Source organism: Triturus cristatus, chromosome 7 (genome assembly GCF_964204655.1).
Source record: "Triturus cristatus chromosome 7, aTriCri1.1, whole genome shotgun sequence".
NCBI classification, from domain to species: domain Eukaryota; kingdom Metazoa; phylum Chordata; class Amphibia; order Caudata; family Salamandridae; genus Triturus; species Triturus cristatus.
In genome coordinates, this window is record NC_140590.1 from 339,762,236 (window position 1) to 339,778,313 (window position 16,078).

At 43.4% G+C, this 16,078-nt stretch overlaps 1 protein-coding gene across 1 annotated transcript in view; it reads right to left on the reverse strand.

The window, feature by feature from the left end:
• The window catches only part of GRIN2D (glutamate ionotropic receptor NMDA type subunit 2D), a 1,598,839-nt gene that overhangs the window by 156,012 nt on the left and 1,426,749 nt on the right, over window positions 1–16,078 (reverse strand). Inside the window, exon 12 of the mRNA XM_085616462.1 lies at window positions 606–838. Coding sequence (XP_085472588.1) covers window positions 606–838 — 233 coding nt within the window. The remainder of the gene's footprint in view (window positions 1–605; window positions 839–16,078) is intronic.

The following is a 16,078-nucleotide window of genomic DNA, read 5'->3' on the forward strand; positions in this document are numbered from 1 at the left end:
ATGAGTGTACCACATGAAGAAACAAAGTATCATTACTGGAATAGGCAAATGAGACTTTGTTACTTTATGTGGCACACTTATTCTAATGCATCTGCATAAAGTAACAAAGTATCATTTGTGGAATAGGCAAATGGTTCTTTGTTACTTTATGTGGATGCAGTTAGAATGCGTGTACCACATGAAGAAACAAAGTATCATCTGTGGAATAGGCAAATGATTCTTTGTTACTTTATGTGGATGCAATTAGAATGCGTGTACCACCTTGAAGAAACAACGTATCATTTGCCTATTCCACCTTGAAAACTTTAAATGTATTTAAGAATAACATGAAGAGAAAAAAAAATGACTGCCAAGTGTTAGCTTTTCACTTGTTCAAGTTGGGAAAATTGACAGAAGATATACTGAAAAAAAAAAGTGAAAAAGAAAAAACTGAATAAAATAAGAGGCTTATTCTTGGATTTTGTACTATGGGCCATTCAATGATGGAACATTTTTTTGAGTGGTACTTCGCCTTTAATGAAAGTGAAGAGTAATATTTAGATACACTATCATAATGTTAAAGGATGTGCCAAAGTTCCTATTAAACATGTTCTTGTGGTACCTACCCTGCTGAAGGCCAGGAGGAAGTCCAGTTTCCCTGAATGCCGCATGCAGTGACGCAGCTTCCAGTAGATGAGATGTTCCCATGCAAACACCAGCAAACTCAGACCCATGGCCACCAGCAGCATATAGAAGACCCCCGCCATGTTGTCGATGTCCAACTTGCTGCTCATCACCTCGATCTTGTCGTTGTGGCAGATACCTGAGAGCCACAGCCTCTCCAGCATCTCGATTTCATCTGCGGGAGGTAACATCAAACATTCTCAATGTTGTGACGAGCCAAAACAAAGTGTGAATAATATCTCAAATGTAGTATGCTGTACACAAATACATTCCTGCTAAATGTTCACAAATACTCATTGCGGGCCCAATCCAAAGGTTTACATTGTGTGTTAAAAAATCTGGGATTGTTTCCACAAATTTCATGAGATTTTGTGCAAAGCATAGTCAATTTAAAATCCATCGAATGAGCTTGATTTTTAAATTAGCTTTTGTGGGAGAAAAGAATTACAAATATTAACTATTAAGGTAAAAAGCGCATAAACGTAGTTTTCTGCAAAATAAGTAGAACCGTCATAGGAGTTTTATTTTACTTATTCTGAAATATTAGGCACATTTTTTGCTAAAGGAGAAATTTCTTGTAAAATGAGTACATTTTATGAGAGACATACTTGTACGAGAACATCATAATTTTGTGATCTAATGACGCACATCTTTATGAATTACACCGCATTCTGCTACGGAACAAGAATTTCTCAGTCATGGCTGTACTGGATATCACTAATTGCCCTAAGTAGGCCAGCCCTGGCTTTTGAACTCAGAGCAGTTTACATTCTGGATCTGGTAGCTTCTTGCTCCCCAGTAAAAACCTAGTGCTAGAAACTATCAAAATGTACAGAAAAAGTCTAATTTTGGTGAGACTCTCAGACTTAGCTTGGAACAGTCTGATATCTTGATTTTCACAAATGCAAACAAGCAACAGGTGTGTGTGGCCATACATATTTTCACTGCAGTGCTGTCACTCTTCAAATCTTTACGCCGTGCAAAATCTCAGAGCAGTACCATAGTCTATGGCCATGATACTTTAAAAATTGGTCACTCAGTCACATAAATGTCAAATGTATTCAGCAATCGCAGACATATAGATCCCTATGTAGACACTCCATGCCTCTGGTGCAGATGTCATGCTTCCAGAAAAATGCAGGCCAGGAGTTATGATAGCAACTAGGATTATTGTGAGAACACGGGAATATAAAAAAGTGCAAAACGTCAAAGCTGACTAGTATGCAGCACAAGGGTACCTTCTGATCGGCTCACGGAAGCGTTTCTCAAAGGGTTTTACCTCTGAATCATTAAGCAGGTCTGAGAATGTGTCTATGCAAAACTTTCACTCATTATGCACAGATTTAATCAATTACTCAAACAGAAGCTCAGCAGGATCAGCAAGAGCGACGGACCATTTTGCAAATATGTGCTGGGTGTCCACAGAATCCCATATCTCTGGGGCGTATGTGCCGGACGTGAACTTCACTCTTACAAACTATTACAAACTGAGGATTTAGCTTTCTAGGTTCCTCTGAAGCAAGGCAAGACTAAAACTCTGATAATGCACCTGAACTTCCAGGACTGAAAACAAGCTGTAAATTTACCAATGGAAATTTATCAAAGTGCTGTTTAATATGTACTCCTTTTGAATGCCAGAGCCTTCTTTCCTCCCAGCGTGCCCAGCATTTTTTGGTGTGGTGCTACCCCTCTTATCGTGAAGGGGACAAAAGTTCCTTTGTCTTGGCAGAAAGCTTCAACTGAGCTCGGGGGACTAGTAAGGGTGTAAAAAGGGATCTAATACAGGCAGGGTCAATTGGCCTTACTGCTCCCTAGGGGAAGTCAACATCAGGGCACGGAAAGCACCTCACACTACACCTGCTGCACTAATGGTAGCTATGCTTCTGTCTGAGCCTGTGGTCTTAATAAGTGTGAATGCATCTGTTAATGGTTCTTGCTGAAGATTAGATTGTATTTTTGGATGGGTTTATATAGCGCGAAGTCTATCCGCAGGTATCAGAGCACTTTAGATGAGCACCAGTTGTGTTACAGATGGGCACATTTATTTTGTTAGGCACGTGGAGATTAAGTGACTTGCCCATAATCACAGGATGTTGAACGTCCCTGCTGAGACTTGAAGCCGGTTTCCCAGATTCGAGGTCAACCGCTCTTATCCATTAGGCCACATCCTCTCCTCTTATGTTGTTTTATACTGAAGCGAATGTGGCTTATTGTTTGGCATGTTGCTCGCAATGGAGAGTAGCTGCATCCTAGGTCAAGAGATCACAAAACACTGGTGCTAGCGGCAGCCCCTTGTTGATTTAAATGTGACCAAGGATTGGCTCACTATTTGGAGAGCCAGTTGAAAGCTAAGTATATGGCTACATTTTGGCAAAGTTCGAAATTGATAATGGTGAAAGTGTCAACCGATTTATTAGACTTTTGTGACCACTGGTGAACCGGCCTATATTATCAGCATTTATCTATTCAACAACTATGACGTGTGACTTTTACTATCGTTTTCAACACCGACCTTCAAGAGCTGGGATCCTGTACCCATCAATCCCTTAGCTGAATCCCTCCCACTTTACAGGACTTTGCTGCCTCTTGAAAGTAGAATCTAGGGAATCTTTTTTAACAATGGAAGTTCCAAAATCTGACCTGGCAAAAATGATCAAATTAGCCATAGAGTGCAGGAAGCCACGAATAGAGTAGGGCCATGTTGGTATTATGGGATCATTGAAGCCCATCCAGCTCTTAAAACTGCCCCATATCCAGCAGCCCTACAGGAAAATGCCAGAGTGTCAGGATTCCCAGTCTAGCCATCCCTGCAGGGGCCTTACCTTTGCAATTGTGGCAACCAAAGACTGCTTGATCATCTCACCCTGCATCCCACTGAACTAACAACACATCTTCTTCCTGCTAGACAAGTGGACACTGCCACACTCTGAAATCCCTGCATCATGACATGCAGCTCTTTATGTTATACCCTCATCCTCAACTTCTGGATTCAGTCATTTGTTTGCATCCTGGGCCCTCAATCTGAACCTCCTGAAATACTGTAATTGCCTTACGCTTTCTTAGGGGATCCTGATGCAGGCAGTGATGACAATCATGGGTAGCAACCCAAGCATATTATCCAACTTCTGAGTCTCAGAAGACTCAGCCACACAGCCATTAAAAAAAACGTGATCCACTTTTATAATGTTCACTATCTTACAAGAGTGTCACCTTCTGTTACCTGAGCAAAACTATTATGGAAGCAACACATTCAGTGTCCTTCCCAGTAACACAACGTGGTTTGGGTGGTCTCAGCTGGACTGTGAACCTGATACTCCATAGTGTTATCTGTACAGCACCTTTCACTAGTGATGCTCGTGCTACAATATAAATGCTATCTGTAAATTAATCTGCGGTGCCTTGAAGCCAGGTCTGTGCTATGTAAAATATACTGCTCTACGGTTGAAACACACAAAGGCTTCCCCTGGGCAGAAATGATGAAATATTGCAAATAGAGCATTTGTGTTGAAGGAGAAGGAAGAAGATATGCGGAATGAGCAATTTGCACTCTGAAGATGTGGCAGCTAGACGGTATTGTGGATGGTGGACCTGACACAAAAGGCTAATGGCTTGGTGTGATATTTTGTTAAAATAAATTGGATGTCTTTCTTCTGAAAATTGGCTGAATAAAAATACAGTAATTGGTAAGATATTAAAACCCCCACGCTCCCTACAAAGCTAAATGATTTTGTTCAAGCAGTTTTGTATGCTGCATAAAAAGCATGTCTTTCCAGAAAGCAGAGTCTATTATCAGGATTTCAAGGAGACTATGGTTTGTGAGGAACTATATAATCAATTCACCAGTTCAACTCGGAATATCAATTAATCGATATGTAAATATATTTCAAATTGTTACTGGGGATTGCTGGAAAATGTCAGTGCTTCATTCAAGCTTTTTTGCCATTAGTAAGTGAAAAAGAGTCAAATAAACTTAACAAATTAGATACAGAGTAAAAGGCATCAGTAGATTATACTGTGTTGAAATTATGACTCCCACATTTTTAGTCCTATCAGTATACTTAAACTGGCAACCGTCCAGGGTGTTTTTCCCTCCGATGTCTCCCCTAGTCCAACCCGCATTTCTTGTGCTAGATTAGGACTCAACCCATCGGCTGCTCAGCTCTCCACTTTGCTCCCAGCATTGAAAATAACAAATCAGGAAAATTCTGATTGGCACTTCGCCTACCTAATGATCTCAGTTTTTTTAATGTTGCGGGAATTTGCTTTGGAAATGTCAGCCACTGAAGGATAATGCCCCTCATTACAAGTGCAGGGCTGAATTCAATTTCCTTTGCAAAAGCTTCCTTGCACAGAGATCGGAATTAATAATTCTGTGATAATTAGCACACCTTCACAGTGCCCCCTCATAGATTCCCACAGGCCAAACCTGCCGAAATGTATTGGGGTATAAAACCTGTGAAATTAAGTTCCCATTTTCAATTTAAAAACTCAAAATAGGTAGTATTAAACACGTGGTAAATACCTTACCCTGGGATAAAAGTATTTAACCATGTGGTAAAAACCTCACCCTATTCCACTGGGCCATAGATCCCTAAAAATTGGAAAGATCTATTACAGGCACAGATTATTAAGACTTCCTTTCTTAAGGAGTTACCCAGAGCCCTTTCTCTTTTAGGATGATCTAACACAATTGTATCCTTTTTAGTTGAATATATAAAGTTAGCATTGCAAATAGCATTTCTTAACAAGGGGTATATTAGGTTCACCCCAATGCTAATCACACTTGATAATCTCTCATCTCCAAAAGTAAAGATACCTTTTTCAGTGAAAGGAGAACTGGCAGTTGTCACTCACTCCTCCTCTAGCGAACTATGATTTGTTAGACGGGGAGGAATAGGAGTCAGACAAGTGTGTCAGGGAATCTCTAATCTGCAAGTAATGAGAATATTGAGCCCCGCCCTTGTACCACGAAATCAGTACACACACGTATTTTACATGTATATGCTTATTTATATTATATATTTATTTTGTGTATTTGCATCAGGTTAAAGATTTGTAGAGCGACTGAAATTTTTTGTAATCTCTGAATGCTTGTGGAGGCGAGCAGGATGGAATAGCAGTTTATGATAGAGATCTAGGGAAAACAGAAGGCTTGTAAGATAGAGAAACAATGGACTGTATCTCACTTCCGGGAAAGAGAATCGTCTGAGATGAGGGGTCGCACAACTCCATCTCGTAGCTGCAGAGACTGGGTTTACTGATCCAGCTGCATGGAAGATAGGTAAATATAGAATACCAGGCGGTCTGCAAATTTACAATCTATCAATTTTTGAGAGGCTTATTAGTTTTGATGTCAAGTGGTGCTTTGGCAGGCCTTAAGCAGATCAGGAATCCCACTGAGGGGCCTAGGATGCCACCAAAAATTCACCAGTCATGAAATAGTAGGAAAGGGAGCGATGGAGCATACAAACACAGCCACACAGTGTAATGGAGACCTCATAGGGAATATACAGAAGGGAAATAAGAGGAAGAAAACACCCAAGTTCAGCGACGGATAATAAGTGTGAACTGGTATGAAAACAAAGAGATGCAGCTCACAACACGTTGCCAGATGTGCTCTTGAGGAGCTTAATCTCTGCCACCAGCAACACAGAAGAGAAGTGACCCGATATCCGAGAAGACTGACTATCTAACAGTTAGTGGTGTAGTGTTCCCAAGCACCTCAGTTTCCATTAACCCATCTTCCGCAGTCTCCAACCCCGGTGCACTGTGTGTCTGGTTGAGTGTCATACCACCAAAAACTCAGCAGATTCACTATGCAGATTAGAACAATTTAGATGGCCCCACTCATAATCTTATGAGTCTCTTCACTTCCCATAGTGTCTAAATGTTGTCTGCAACCCAATGTATATGTTAGTATTAGTCTACTAAGCTTATAGCATGCCACGCCATGTGTAGATTACCAGCACACGTTATAATGTCATTGGGTGAGCAGTTGGAATTCAGTCATGCAGCACCTCCCCTCGGAAACCATCAGGCACATGCATCAAACCTTTTTGCGATCGCAAACGGTGCGAATCGCAAAAATTGGCCGTTTGCGATCGCAAAAGTCAGTGTTGAAATGCATCAACTGTATATTTGCGAAAAACCATTTTTTCGCAAATATAAGGAATCGCAAAACATTCTGCGAATCAAATAGCGAATCGGTATTAGCGTCTCCCAATTAGGGAATCGCAAACAACGATTCGCTAAATGGATGCATGAAAAATCGCAAATAGCGATTTCCATGAAAATCGCAATTTAGCGATCGCTAAATAAGAAGGATCACAACCAGGTGGTAATCATGAGTGCAAATCACAGACAGGTGAAAACCAACTGAAACCCATTTAAACACACCCAGAATGAGCCAGCACTGTTCACAATGGCAGGGATTTACCTGATGGCGAGGAGGATGAGGCTGCAGGCTGCCGCACAGAGACGGAGGCGAATGAATGAGCGCATCTTCAGAGTCCGCATAACTTTGCTAGGCCAGCAAGAGGATGAGATATACGACAAGTATAGGCTCAATGCAGCAATGATCCATGACCTAATCAATGAATTGGACCCCATAATGCAACGACAGACACGTAGGACCAATGCCATCCCAACGCATGTGCAGGTCCTATGTTGCCTACACCTCCTGGCGTCAGGCAGTTTTCAGGGGGTCATTGCTGTTGCGGGAGGTGTGTCACAAAGCGCACTTTCACGAATATTGAAAGCATTCCTTGATGCCATGATGGCCGTGATCGGGTCTCATATCAAGTTCCCTACCACCGCGCTTGACCTTGCAAAAACCAAACAGGAGTTCTACCAGACAGCTCGTTTCCCACATGTTTTGGGTTGTATTGATTGCAACCACGTTGCAATATGTCCCCCTGCAACACAGGAATATTTATATAGAAATAGGAAATGTTACCATTCCCTCAATATTCAGGTTGTTTGCAATGCCAAAAACATTATCACTGACATTGTTGCGCAATTTCCAGGGAGTGCACATGACTCTTATATCTTCAGGCAAAGTGGCATACACACCCGTCTTGTCAGGGGAGAATTTGGAGAGGGACATCTGCTTGGTAAATATGTGTTATAGTTTATCACTGTCATTGTACGTATGTCAATGTGAAGCTGCCACTGACTCTTTGCTCCATTACATGTAGGTGACAGCGCATACGCCTTGCGTAATTACCTAATGACGCCTTACCTCAATCCCACAACTGCCAATCAACAGAGGTACAATGCAGCACATATTTCGACAAGGAACATCATAGAGCGCACATTTGGGCTGTTGAAGAGCCGATTCAGATGTCTACATAAGACCGGTGGAGCACTGAAGTACAACCCTGAACAATGCTGCAAGATAGTAGCAGCATGTGCCATGCTGCACAATATAGCGACAAGGGGAGGAATGGACATCGAGGTGTCTGACAGCGATTCGGAGGATGGGAACCAGCAAGTGCCACACCACCATGCAGCACAAGGGGCAAGCGCAGCAGAAGGGCGTAGGAGAAGATTTGACATCACACAAAATTATTTCTGAGGTGAGTAATGATGACACAGAAACTGAATATTGCTATCAAAGTATTCTTTAATTAAATAAAATTGCCATGAGTGTTCAAGCACACTTGTAATCTGAGCAGTGCAATGGACATAAGTGGTTTGCAAATGTCAATTTACTTGTCAGTCTGTGAAAAGTCAAATCCAAATAAATGGTTACGTCACCATAGTGGAATGTACTTGTACATGCCAGTCTAGCGCTTTTTCCCACGAACACCCAGACGCCTGTCAGACCCAGCATTGTCATCCGTTATGTTGGAAGCGGCGGGGGTACTGCTGCGTGTGTTACGTCTTCCTGCAGTGCGGACTGGAACTGCCACACTACTTAGGCTTGAGCCACCCTCACTACCCTCTTCGGGCGTGGAATTGTTGGCCGCAATTGTGGAAGCATTTAGCAAATCAACTGCATTGGTGACCTGGTCCAGTGCTTTAGCCACATCGCCGCTCCAATGGCACATTTCAGTTTGCATGGTCACAGACCTACGTGCCAGCAGTGCAGTTGTCGTGGCCAATCTATTGTTTGATTTAGCAAACATTTTCAATTGCAGCATTAGTTGACGATGCTGTCTCTTCTGGGATACATTTCCCTCATGCATCACCTTGCTCAGTTGCTGCACACTTTCTGACAGTACTGCTATGTTGCTAGCCATCTTGCCAACTTGCAATTGTACTAATCGTGTGTTTTTTGTCTGCAGGCGCTGCATACGGAGCATCTGTCCCTCAAGACCACCCCAGACATCACTTGGTTGCTCCTCCTGCTGTGTCCTGAGTGCTCTTCCTCTCCTACGCCGGGCTCTGTGATTAGTTCTGGGGACCTGTGGTTGTGGTTGTGTGATGGAAGTTGTGTGGCCATGGCTGCCACCTGGTGTTGCATCAGCCTCATCATCACACTCCATGGTGACTAGGGATGGAACAGTAGCCCTGCGTGACTTTGTTGGACGTGAGGGATTTATTTGCACCACGGGTGTGTCCATCTGTTCACCTGCGCTGGTGTCCTGCATGTCTGGGGAATCGCTATCCACATCTTCTACACGTTGAGCATCTGTGAGGTGAAACAGTGCAACACTGTATTATTTCATGTCTGTGATATTAATTGCACAATAATAAATTTCTGCCTTTGTAAATGATTTTATACTCTATTAAGCTTTTTTGGGTTGTTACTCTGAGATTTGACATTGTAACTGCTTGACCTGACTACATCTCCCATAATGCCCCTCACCTACTGAATACATTGTGTACTGGATGTTCAGAGTCTGCACTTGGGCTGTACTGTGGTCATGTTCTACCTTTACATTTTGAAAAACTAAGGAAACATACATTCATCTTACCTTCAGATGTGTTTGCTGCTCCGGACGTGTCCAGCTGGGTCACACCAACAACAGCTTCTGGCTGGATGGTGGATTCAATCAAGTCCTCCATGGGAGTGTTCCCAGTGTCTGTTGGTGTTCCCCCTCCTGTCTTCTTTGCCTCCTTCAGGCGGTCAGCTATGCTCACCTTAGCCCGACTGCGCAAGTCGTACCATCGTTTTTTGAGTTCTTCAATGGTGCGGTGTGTCACCCCAATGGCATTGACCCTGTTTTGGATCCGGAGCCAGATTTTCCTTTTCTCCTGCTCTGCCACTTTCAATGATGCCTTTCCAAACAGCTTGTCATGGCTGTGGACTACTCCCTCAATGAGGGTGTCAATTTCTTTTTCTGCAAATTTAATTTTGCGTTTCCTGCCTGTTTGGCTCTCCTCTGCTGTTTGTGAGGCTTCCATTTGATAGCAAAAGTTGTTCTTCTGTCTCTGTCACACTCCTGTTCAGCTCCCAGAGCCAGCTCCCTCCTCTCCCTGACACTGTGCACTGGAAATGAGGCTGGTGCTGCTCACTTCCTGGTTGTGATGTCATCAGGATGCATCAAAAAGCGACTTCGGTATTTGCGATTTCGCTAATTGCGAAATCGCTAATAGCGAGTTCGCAAATGCCGAAATCGCAATTTATTTAGCGATTTTTAGCGATTCGCAATATTCTCGCATTGTTTTTGTTGCATCGTGTTTTGCGAGTCTTTATTTACGATTCCTTAAAAATCGCAAATAAGGACTCGCAAATTCTCTTTTTGATGCATGTGCCTGCATGTGTCTAATTCTGACTGCAAACACTCCCATTGGTACCTTGTATACATTTATCAACAATGATGTCTTATAGAGCGACAAGGGGTCCCTCTTGTTCATCTCCTGGTTTACTACAAAAAGTGCAGTAAATGCCCCTTACCAGAGGCATACAGAAGCTAATGCTATTTTTCCCTTCTTCCATTCGGGATGGATCTCTACAAGGTAATCTTCCTTCGCAGCCACGATCCTAAAAAGCACACCAGAGAAGAGGACAGTTTTCCTTTCCTGCCCTGACAGTTTAGATATTATCAGAAAGCATGGTGTTTCTAAACTGAAAACATGGCGCTCAAGCATCCATTTGCCAGCATTGCTAGTCAAACGTTTAGTCTTCTTTCCAGGCCACACATATTGTCCACACATATTCTCTAATATTAATTGCACTCATGCTCACAATCAAGTCTTGCCTTGTATGACAGGCACTGCTTTGATTTCAGAAAGACTTGGGATGTCTCTTTGCTATACAGGCTTGAGCTAATCTGTTTCACAATGGTGGATATTTTGGGTGATCTGTGGGTATTTCATGGTACGCATGGTGAAAATATGCTCTGATCTTAGAGGGAAAAATCCTCCTGGCTGTGGAGCAATATCCTGCTTATTTGGTTGGAGTCCATTCATTATATTTCAAGGCATTGTATGGCTGGTTTTACCGATGTGCTATTCCAAACTGTGATTTGTTGCTTCTACCTTCAGATGTGGACTAGAACTGAATTTCTTTGAAGCCACGCCATTTCGACTCCCGCGTGCCTGCATTGTCTTTGATCGCTCTACAGAAGACAGGAGATGGATGACCACAGAATTGCTCTTCCTCTCTTCAACGGCCTGCTGTCTGCTTCGCATAGCAAGGGCTTCACTTTCCCTTGCTCAAGAGTAGTAGGGCCGTCTTTCAAGAGATGGAGATGTTGACAGTCCTCATGAACCGCGGAGGCTCGGACATGCTCTCTGCTGCCAAGCAGTAGCGCTCAGGCAGGGCCGGCCTTGGACCAGTTGAACACATGCATCTTGTAAACGTCCCGGCAGGAGGCAGCCATTTCTAAACCAGGCCGAGTAGGGGTAGGTTCTAGCAGCACAAATATCATGTATTGGCCATTATCTTTCTGCCTCAGAGAGCGAGACACGGCAGCCTGCAATTTACCTTGCAGTAATTACACACCATAGGCGATTTCTCCAGTCGTAGGCTGAGCCGCATGCTCCTGTGCTACCTGAGTGGATAATTGACTGCCAAAAATCACTTTACAGAAAGTAAAATGTTACTTTGTAAATGGAGCTATAGCAGTGTATGTTCCTCATCTCACCCACACGCGCACACCTTTTTTCGCTTTCTACATTTAACTGGTGACAAGTAATATAAACACTGTGATTTTACGAACAGGCCTTTGGCCAATGACATCACCTGGCAAGCTCAGTGCATTACAGCTATCGATTGCTAATAAACAATAGCTAGAACAATAAAAGGTCTTAATAGAAAAGTCACAGTTGATTTAGACAAACAAATAAACATAACATCATAAACTGCACACGCTGCATGTGAACTATGAACCCAGGTTTTCACACAGCACTGCACACAGGGTGGCCTAGGATGAGCTATATATATAAATGTTTTTACTATGGAAGCTAGGTCCTAACTATAGCTACCTACTGGCAACCGCCAGAAGGTAATAAAATCTCTCTCTCTCTCTCTCTCTCTCTCTCTCTCTCTCTCTCTCTCTCTCTCTCTCTCTCTCATATATATATATATATATATATATATATATATATACACACACACACATATAGATAGATACACACATGTATATGTATGTGTGAGTGTGTGTATATATATATAGATATAGATATATTTTCATGGCACACACTTGTGCAGTTCTGTATAGAAAATCTATACTTACCATTTGATTTTTTGGGCCTTCGATATCGAGTTGTGTCCACAATATTTGGTAACATTGAGATTCCTACCTCGATATTGTGGGGGCACACCGGATCCGAGATGTTGAGATTTCTATAATAATTCATTAGAGTTCTTCCACTGCTCTAGATCACTGAAAAAGAGTGCTAGCTTTCCTGGATAGCGCCAAGTAGCCCTGGACAGCTAAGTGCAAGAAGAGAGTCCTAAAACTGTATTGGATTTAGGTTAACCTAGCACCAATTTCCAAATGCCATAGGTGCCATTACCTTAGAACATATCCGAGACCTTGGAACCTTGTCACCATCCCAGTAGCAAGCAATGGAACTTTCCTCTGACACAAGATCAAATCATGAAACCTTTTTGCTGTGGCAGCAATGTATCGCCACAGGGAGAAACTACAGAATTTGTATTGTATTGCATGTGCTTTTATGGCCTACTTTTAATTAGACCGAATGCAATTTTGAATTGAATTGATTGAGAAAGTACAGCACTGGTAGTACATCCTGAGACTGGTAACTGAACAAAGTGTCACATTTTCTGAATCTGCAACAAGAATCCATCCATTATTGTGCTTGGCATACCACAAATAACATTGGTGTAAGCATGGCACACTGGTAAGCTTTATGCACACCATGCTTAGTGTCTTGGAACAAGAGCCGCTTGCTCAAAGTGACAAAAACTGGCACATTTCTGTCATTCTAGCCCTCTTTTAAGACAGATATGACCTCTTAAGAATTTGTGGCTGGTAGTAATGCTAGGGCTTAAAAGAGGGACTGGTTGATATTTAAAGACAAGTTAATTGATATATTTTTAAAAAAACTTGCATTGTGGCCAATAATTGTGAATTTTTGCTGCTGGTTGTCGGAGACATGTTTATATAATGTGCTTTAAGAGAGATATTATTTTTTAGAAAATGTCAAAATTGCCAAACGACAAGACAAAGTGGTGAAATTTGGGAACCATGAGTGTGTTTTCACAAAATTCCAAGCTGGTATTAAGCAACACAAAAGTTTATTTTCTAAAACTGAAAGCTGGTATTGGGTAAAACATTCTTGCAGAACAATACAGTATACAGTTCATATTAGTTTATTTACTAAAAATCTTAAATGGCATTTTGCCACATTATTATATTATGCGGGCTGTCAGATAATTATAAGCTGGCGTTTGAGGGCCAATTTGTTTATTTACTAACGGTGAAAGCTGGTATGTGCGGGCAAGGGATTCGTTTTCAGAGAATACGGCTAGAAACAAAATTTGGAAGTTGAAAATGAATAGCTGGTACTTTGATACAAAACGAGCGGGTCGAAGTTGGCTTCTGTAGTTTCATTGCTTATACAGACATACTAATGATTTCAAGTGGTTAGTCATTTGTTAGAGTTACTCAATTTCATCTTATTTTCAGATCCCAGGATGCATGGGAGTTAATTGTGTAAACCTAGCAAATCGACAACCCCAAGCATTCGAATGACTAAGTATTAATCAAAAGTATTGATCTACCTCCCACTAAAATTCAAGTTATCAGTGACCCTCCAGGTGACAACACACTCTTTTTTTTCTTTTGCAGTTCTTTATTCGAAGTTTACAAAGGGAAGGAGGGGACAATAACAAAGTACAACAGGCAGTGCAATGCTCAAGACCAAATGCCCATCGCCGATAGAAAATGCAAGGTACAAAGACAGTGCAAGGTACAACAAGCGGGTCTGGGCCTAGAGCAGTTGAGGAAGGACCGGCGAGTCAGGGGAGGGGCTGACGGAGCAGAGGACACGAGGGAGGAGGTGGCAATGTGGGAGGGAGAAAGAAAGAAGGAAAGAGAAAGAGAGGGAAATAAAGAATAAAGAATAGGGGGAAGAGGCAGGCGGGGAAGGGGGTAAGGAAGAGGGAGGGGAGAAGCAGAGAAATAGAGAGACAGAATGGAGAAAGGCAAAGGAAGGTATGGTAAGGAAGACAAGAAAGAAACAAGTAAGCTAAGAAAGGGACGAAAAGAAGAGGGAAGGAAGGATAAGAAAAAAAGAAAAGATGAGATAAGAAAATAAAGAAAAAAGAAGAGAAAATAAAGGAAACGAAAAGGCACACTGGAAAGGCAGTATGGGGTCAGACAATGGGGAGGGAGCAGGCAAGGGAGAAAGCTGAGAATGCAGAAAAAATGTGGGTGAAGGTAGAGGTAGATGTTGATGCTGGTGGAGCTGTGGGAACTTGAACAAGGCCCAAGTAGCAGGGAAGAAGAGGCCCAGGGCAAAACCACCAAGACCCGGGCGACCCCGGCAGGATTGCCAGGGTGCCTGCCATGCCGGCAACGCAGGGCATTCAGCCCCTTGGAGGAAAGGTGCACAAGAGCAAAGAAGATCTCAGCATTATCCTGCAGGCTGCAAATGATTCGTTCATATCAGAACATCGGATACATGGCTGTGAGCCATTCATCGGGTGTATAGGGTGGTTGGAGGGAGCGCCAGTTTCAGAGGACACAGTTTTTAGCTGTTGCCAGCGCCGTGTGGAGAAAACAGCACTCATGTCTAGATAGTGTTAGGAAACCCGCAAAGTACTGAAGGTGGATCGTGGCTCGAGGAAGTAGTAGGGGGATCGACAGCTCCTTGGCAAGCATGGTGCCAATCGCCTCCCAGAATGTGCGAACTGTGGAGCAGTCACAAAAGGATGTGTACCAGATCACAGCATGTTTCGGCACAGTACCAGCAATTGGAGTGGGGCAGCAACTGCGCCGACCGCAGCTTCACCGCTGTCCAGTGCCAGTTGTGAAACAACTTGAGCAGGCAGAACTTCAGCCGTGCTTCACTAGTGTCACGATCAGGGTCTTCAGGAGTTCTTCCCAGTCCTCAGGTTCATATTGCACCTGGGGGCTGGCCTGCCATTTGGTACACACACTGTCCAGCAGGAGCTCCGAATAGAGATGATGGGTCAGGAGGGTGTAGAAGCCGGCCACTGCACCTTGTAAGCGACCTCACATCTTCGGGTATGAGACTACTGGGGAGCACGAAAGGGCCCAGGGCTGCGGGCCTTGCATGTGGGCCAGACAGTGTCGCAACTGCAGATACCACCAGTGTTGGCTGGGGGGAAAGCCAAATTCTTCCTTCAAAACCTCAAAGGGTTTGATGGTGCCCTGGGCACATACCTGGCGGAGGGTTGAAATACCTGCCATGCACCACACACCCCAGTCAAGCACTGCACCTCCTATATGGAAACCAGTGTTGCCCCACCAGGGTGCCTGGTCATGGAGGAGGGTGTCCACTGAGAGGAGGCAGTGGGCATGTGACAAAGATTTGACCATGGCCTGAATCATCAGGTTTCTGGAGCTAGGAACAGAGGTTTCATGGTGATAGATGGGGTGCAGCACTTAGGGGTAACCCAGGAGATTAAGCTCTATGGAAATCCACAACGGAGGGTCCGGGGTCTGCGGAAACATGTAGGCAAGTTGCACCATGTGCAAGTTCAAGGCGTAATGTTCAACTAAAGGCAAACCCAGGCCACCGCGTGAGCGGAGGGCCACCAGATGGCTGCTGGTGAGACAAGGTCGGGAGAAACCCCACTCAAAAGCCATAAGGGCCTTGTCCATAGAGCGCAAGAGCAAAAGGAGCACAAGCAGGAGTAACATACTCAGGACGTGGTAAAGTGCAGAAGAGTCACCATTTTGACCGCCTGCACTCTGCTCCATAAAAAGAGACTAAGGTGCGACCATTATCATAGTCCAGCCATGTGAAGTCTAAATGTGTGTCAAGGTTGTCCGCCACCATGCGTTCCAGTCCCTGATTGAGGTAAATG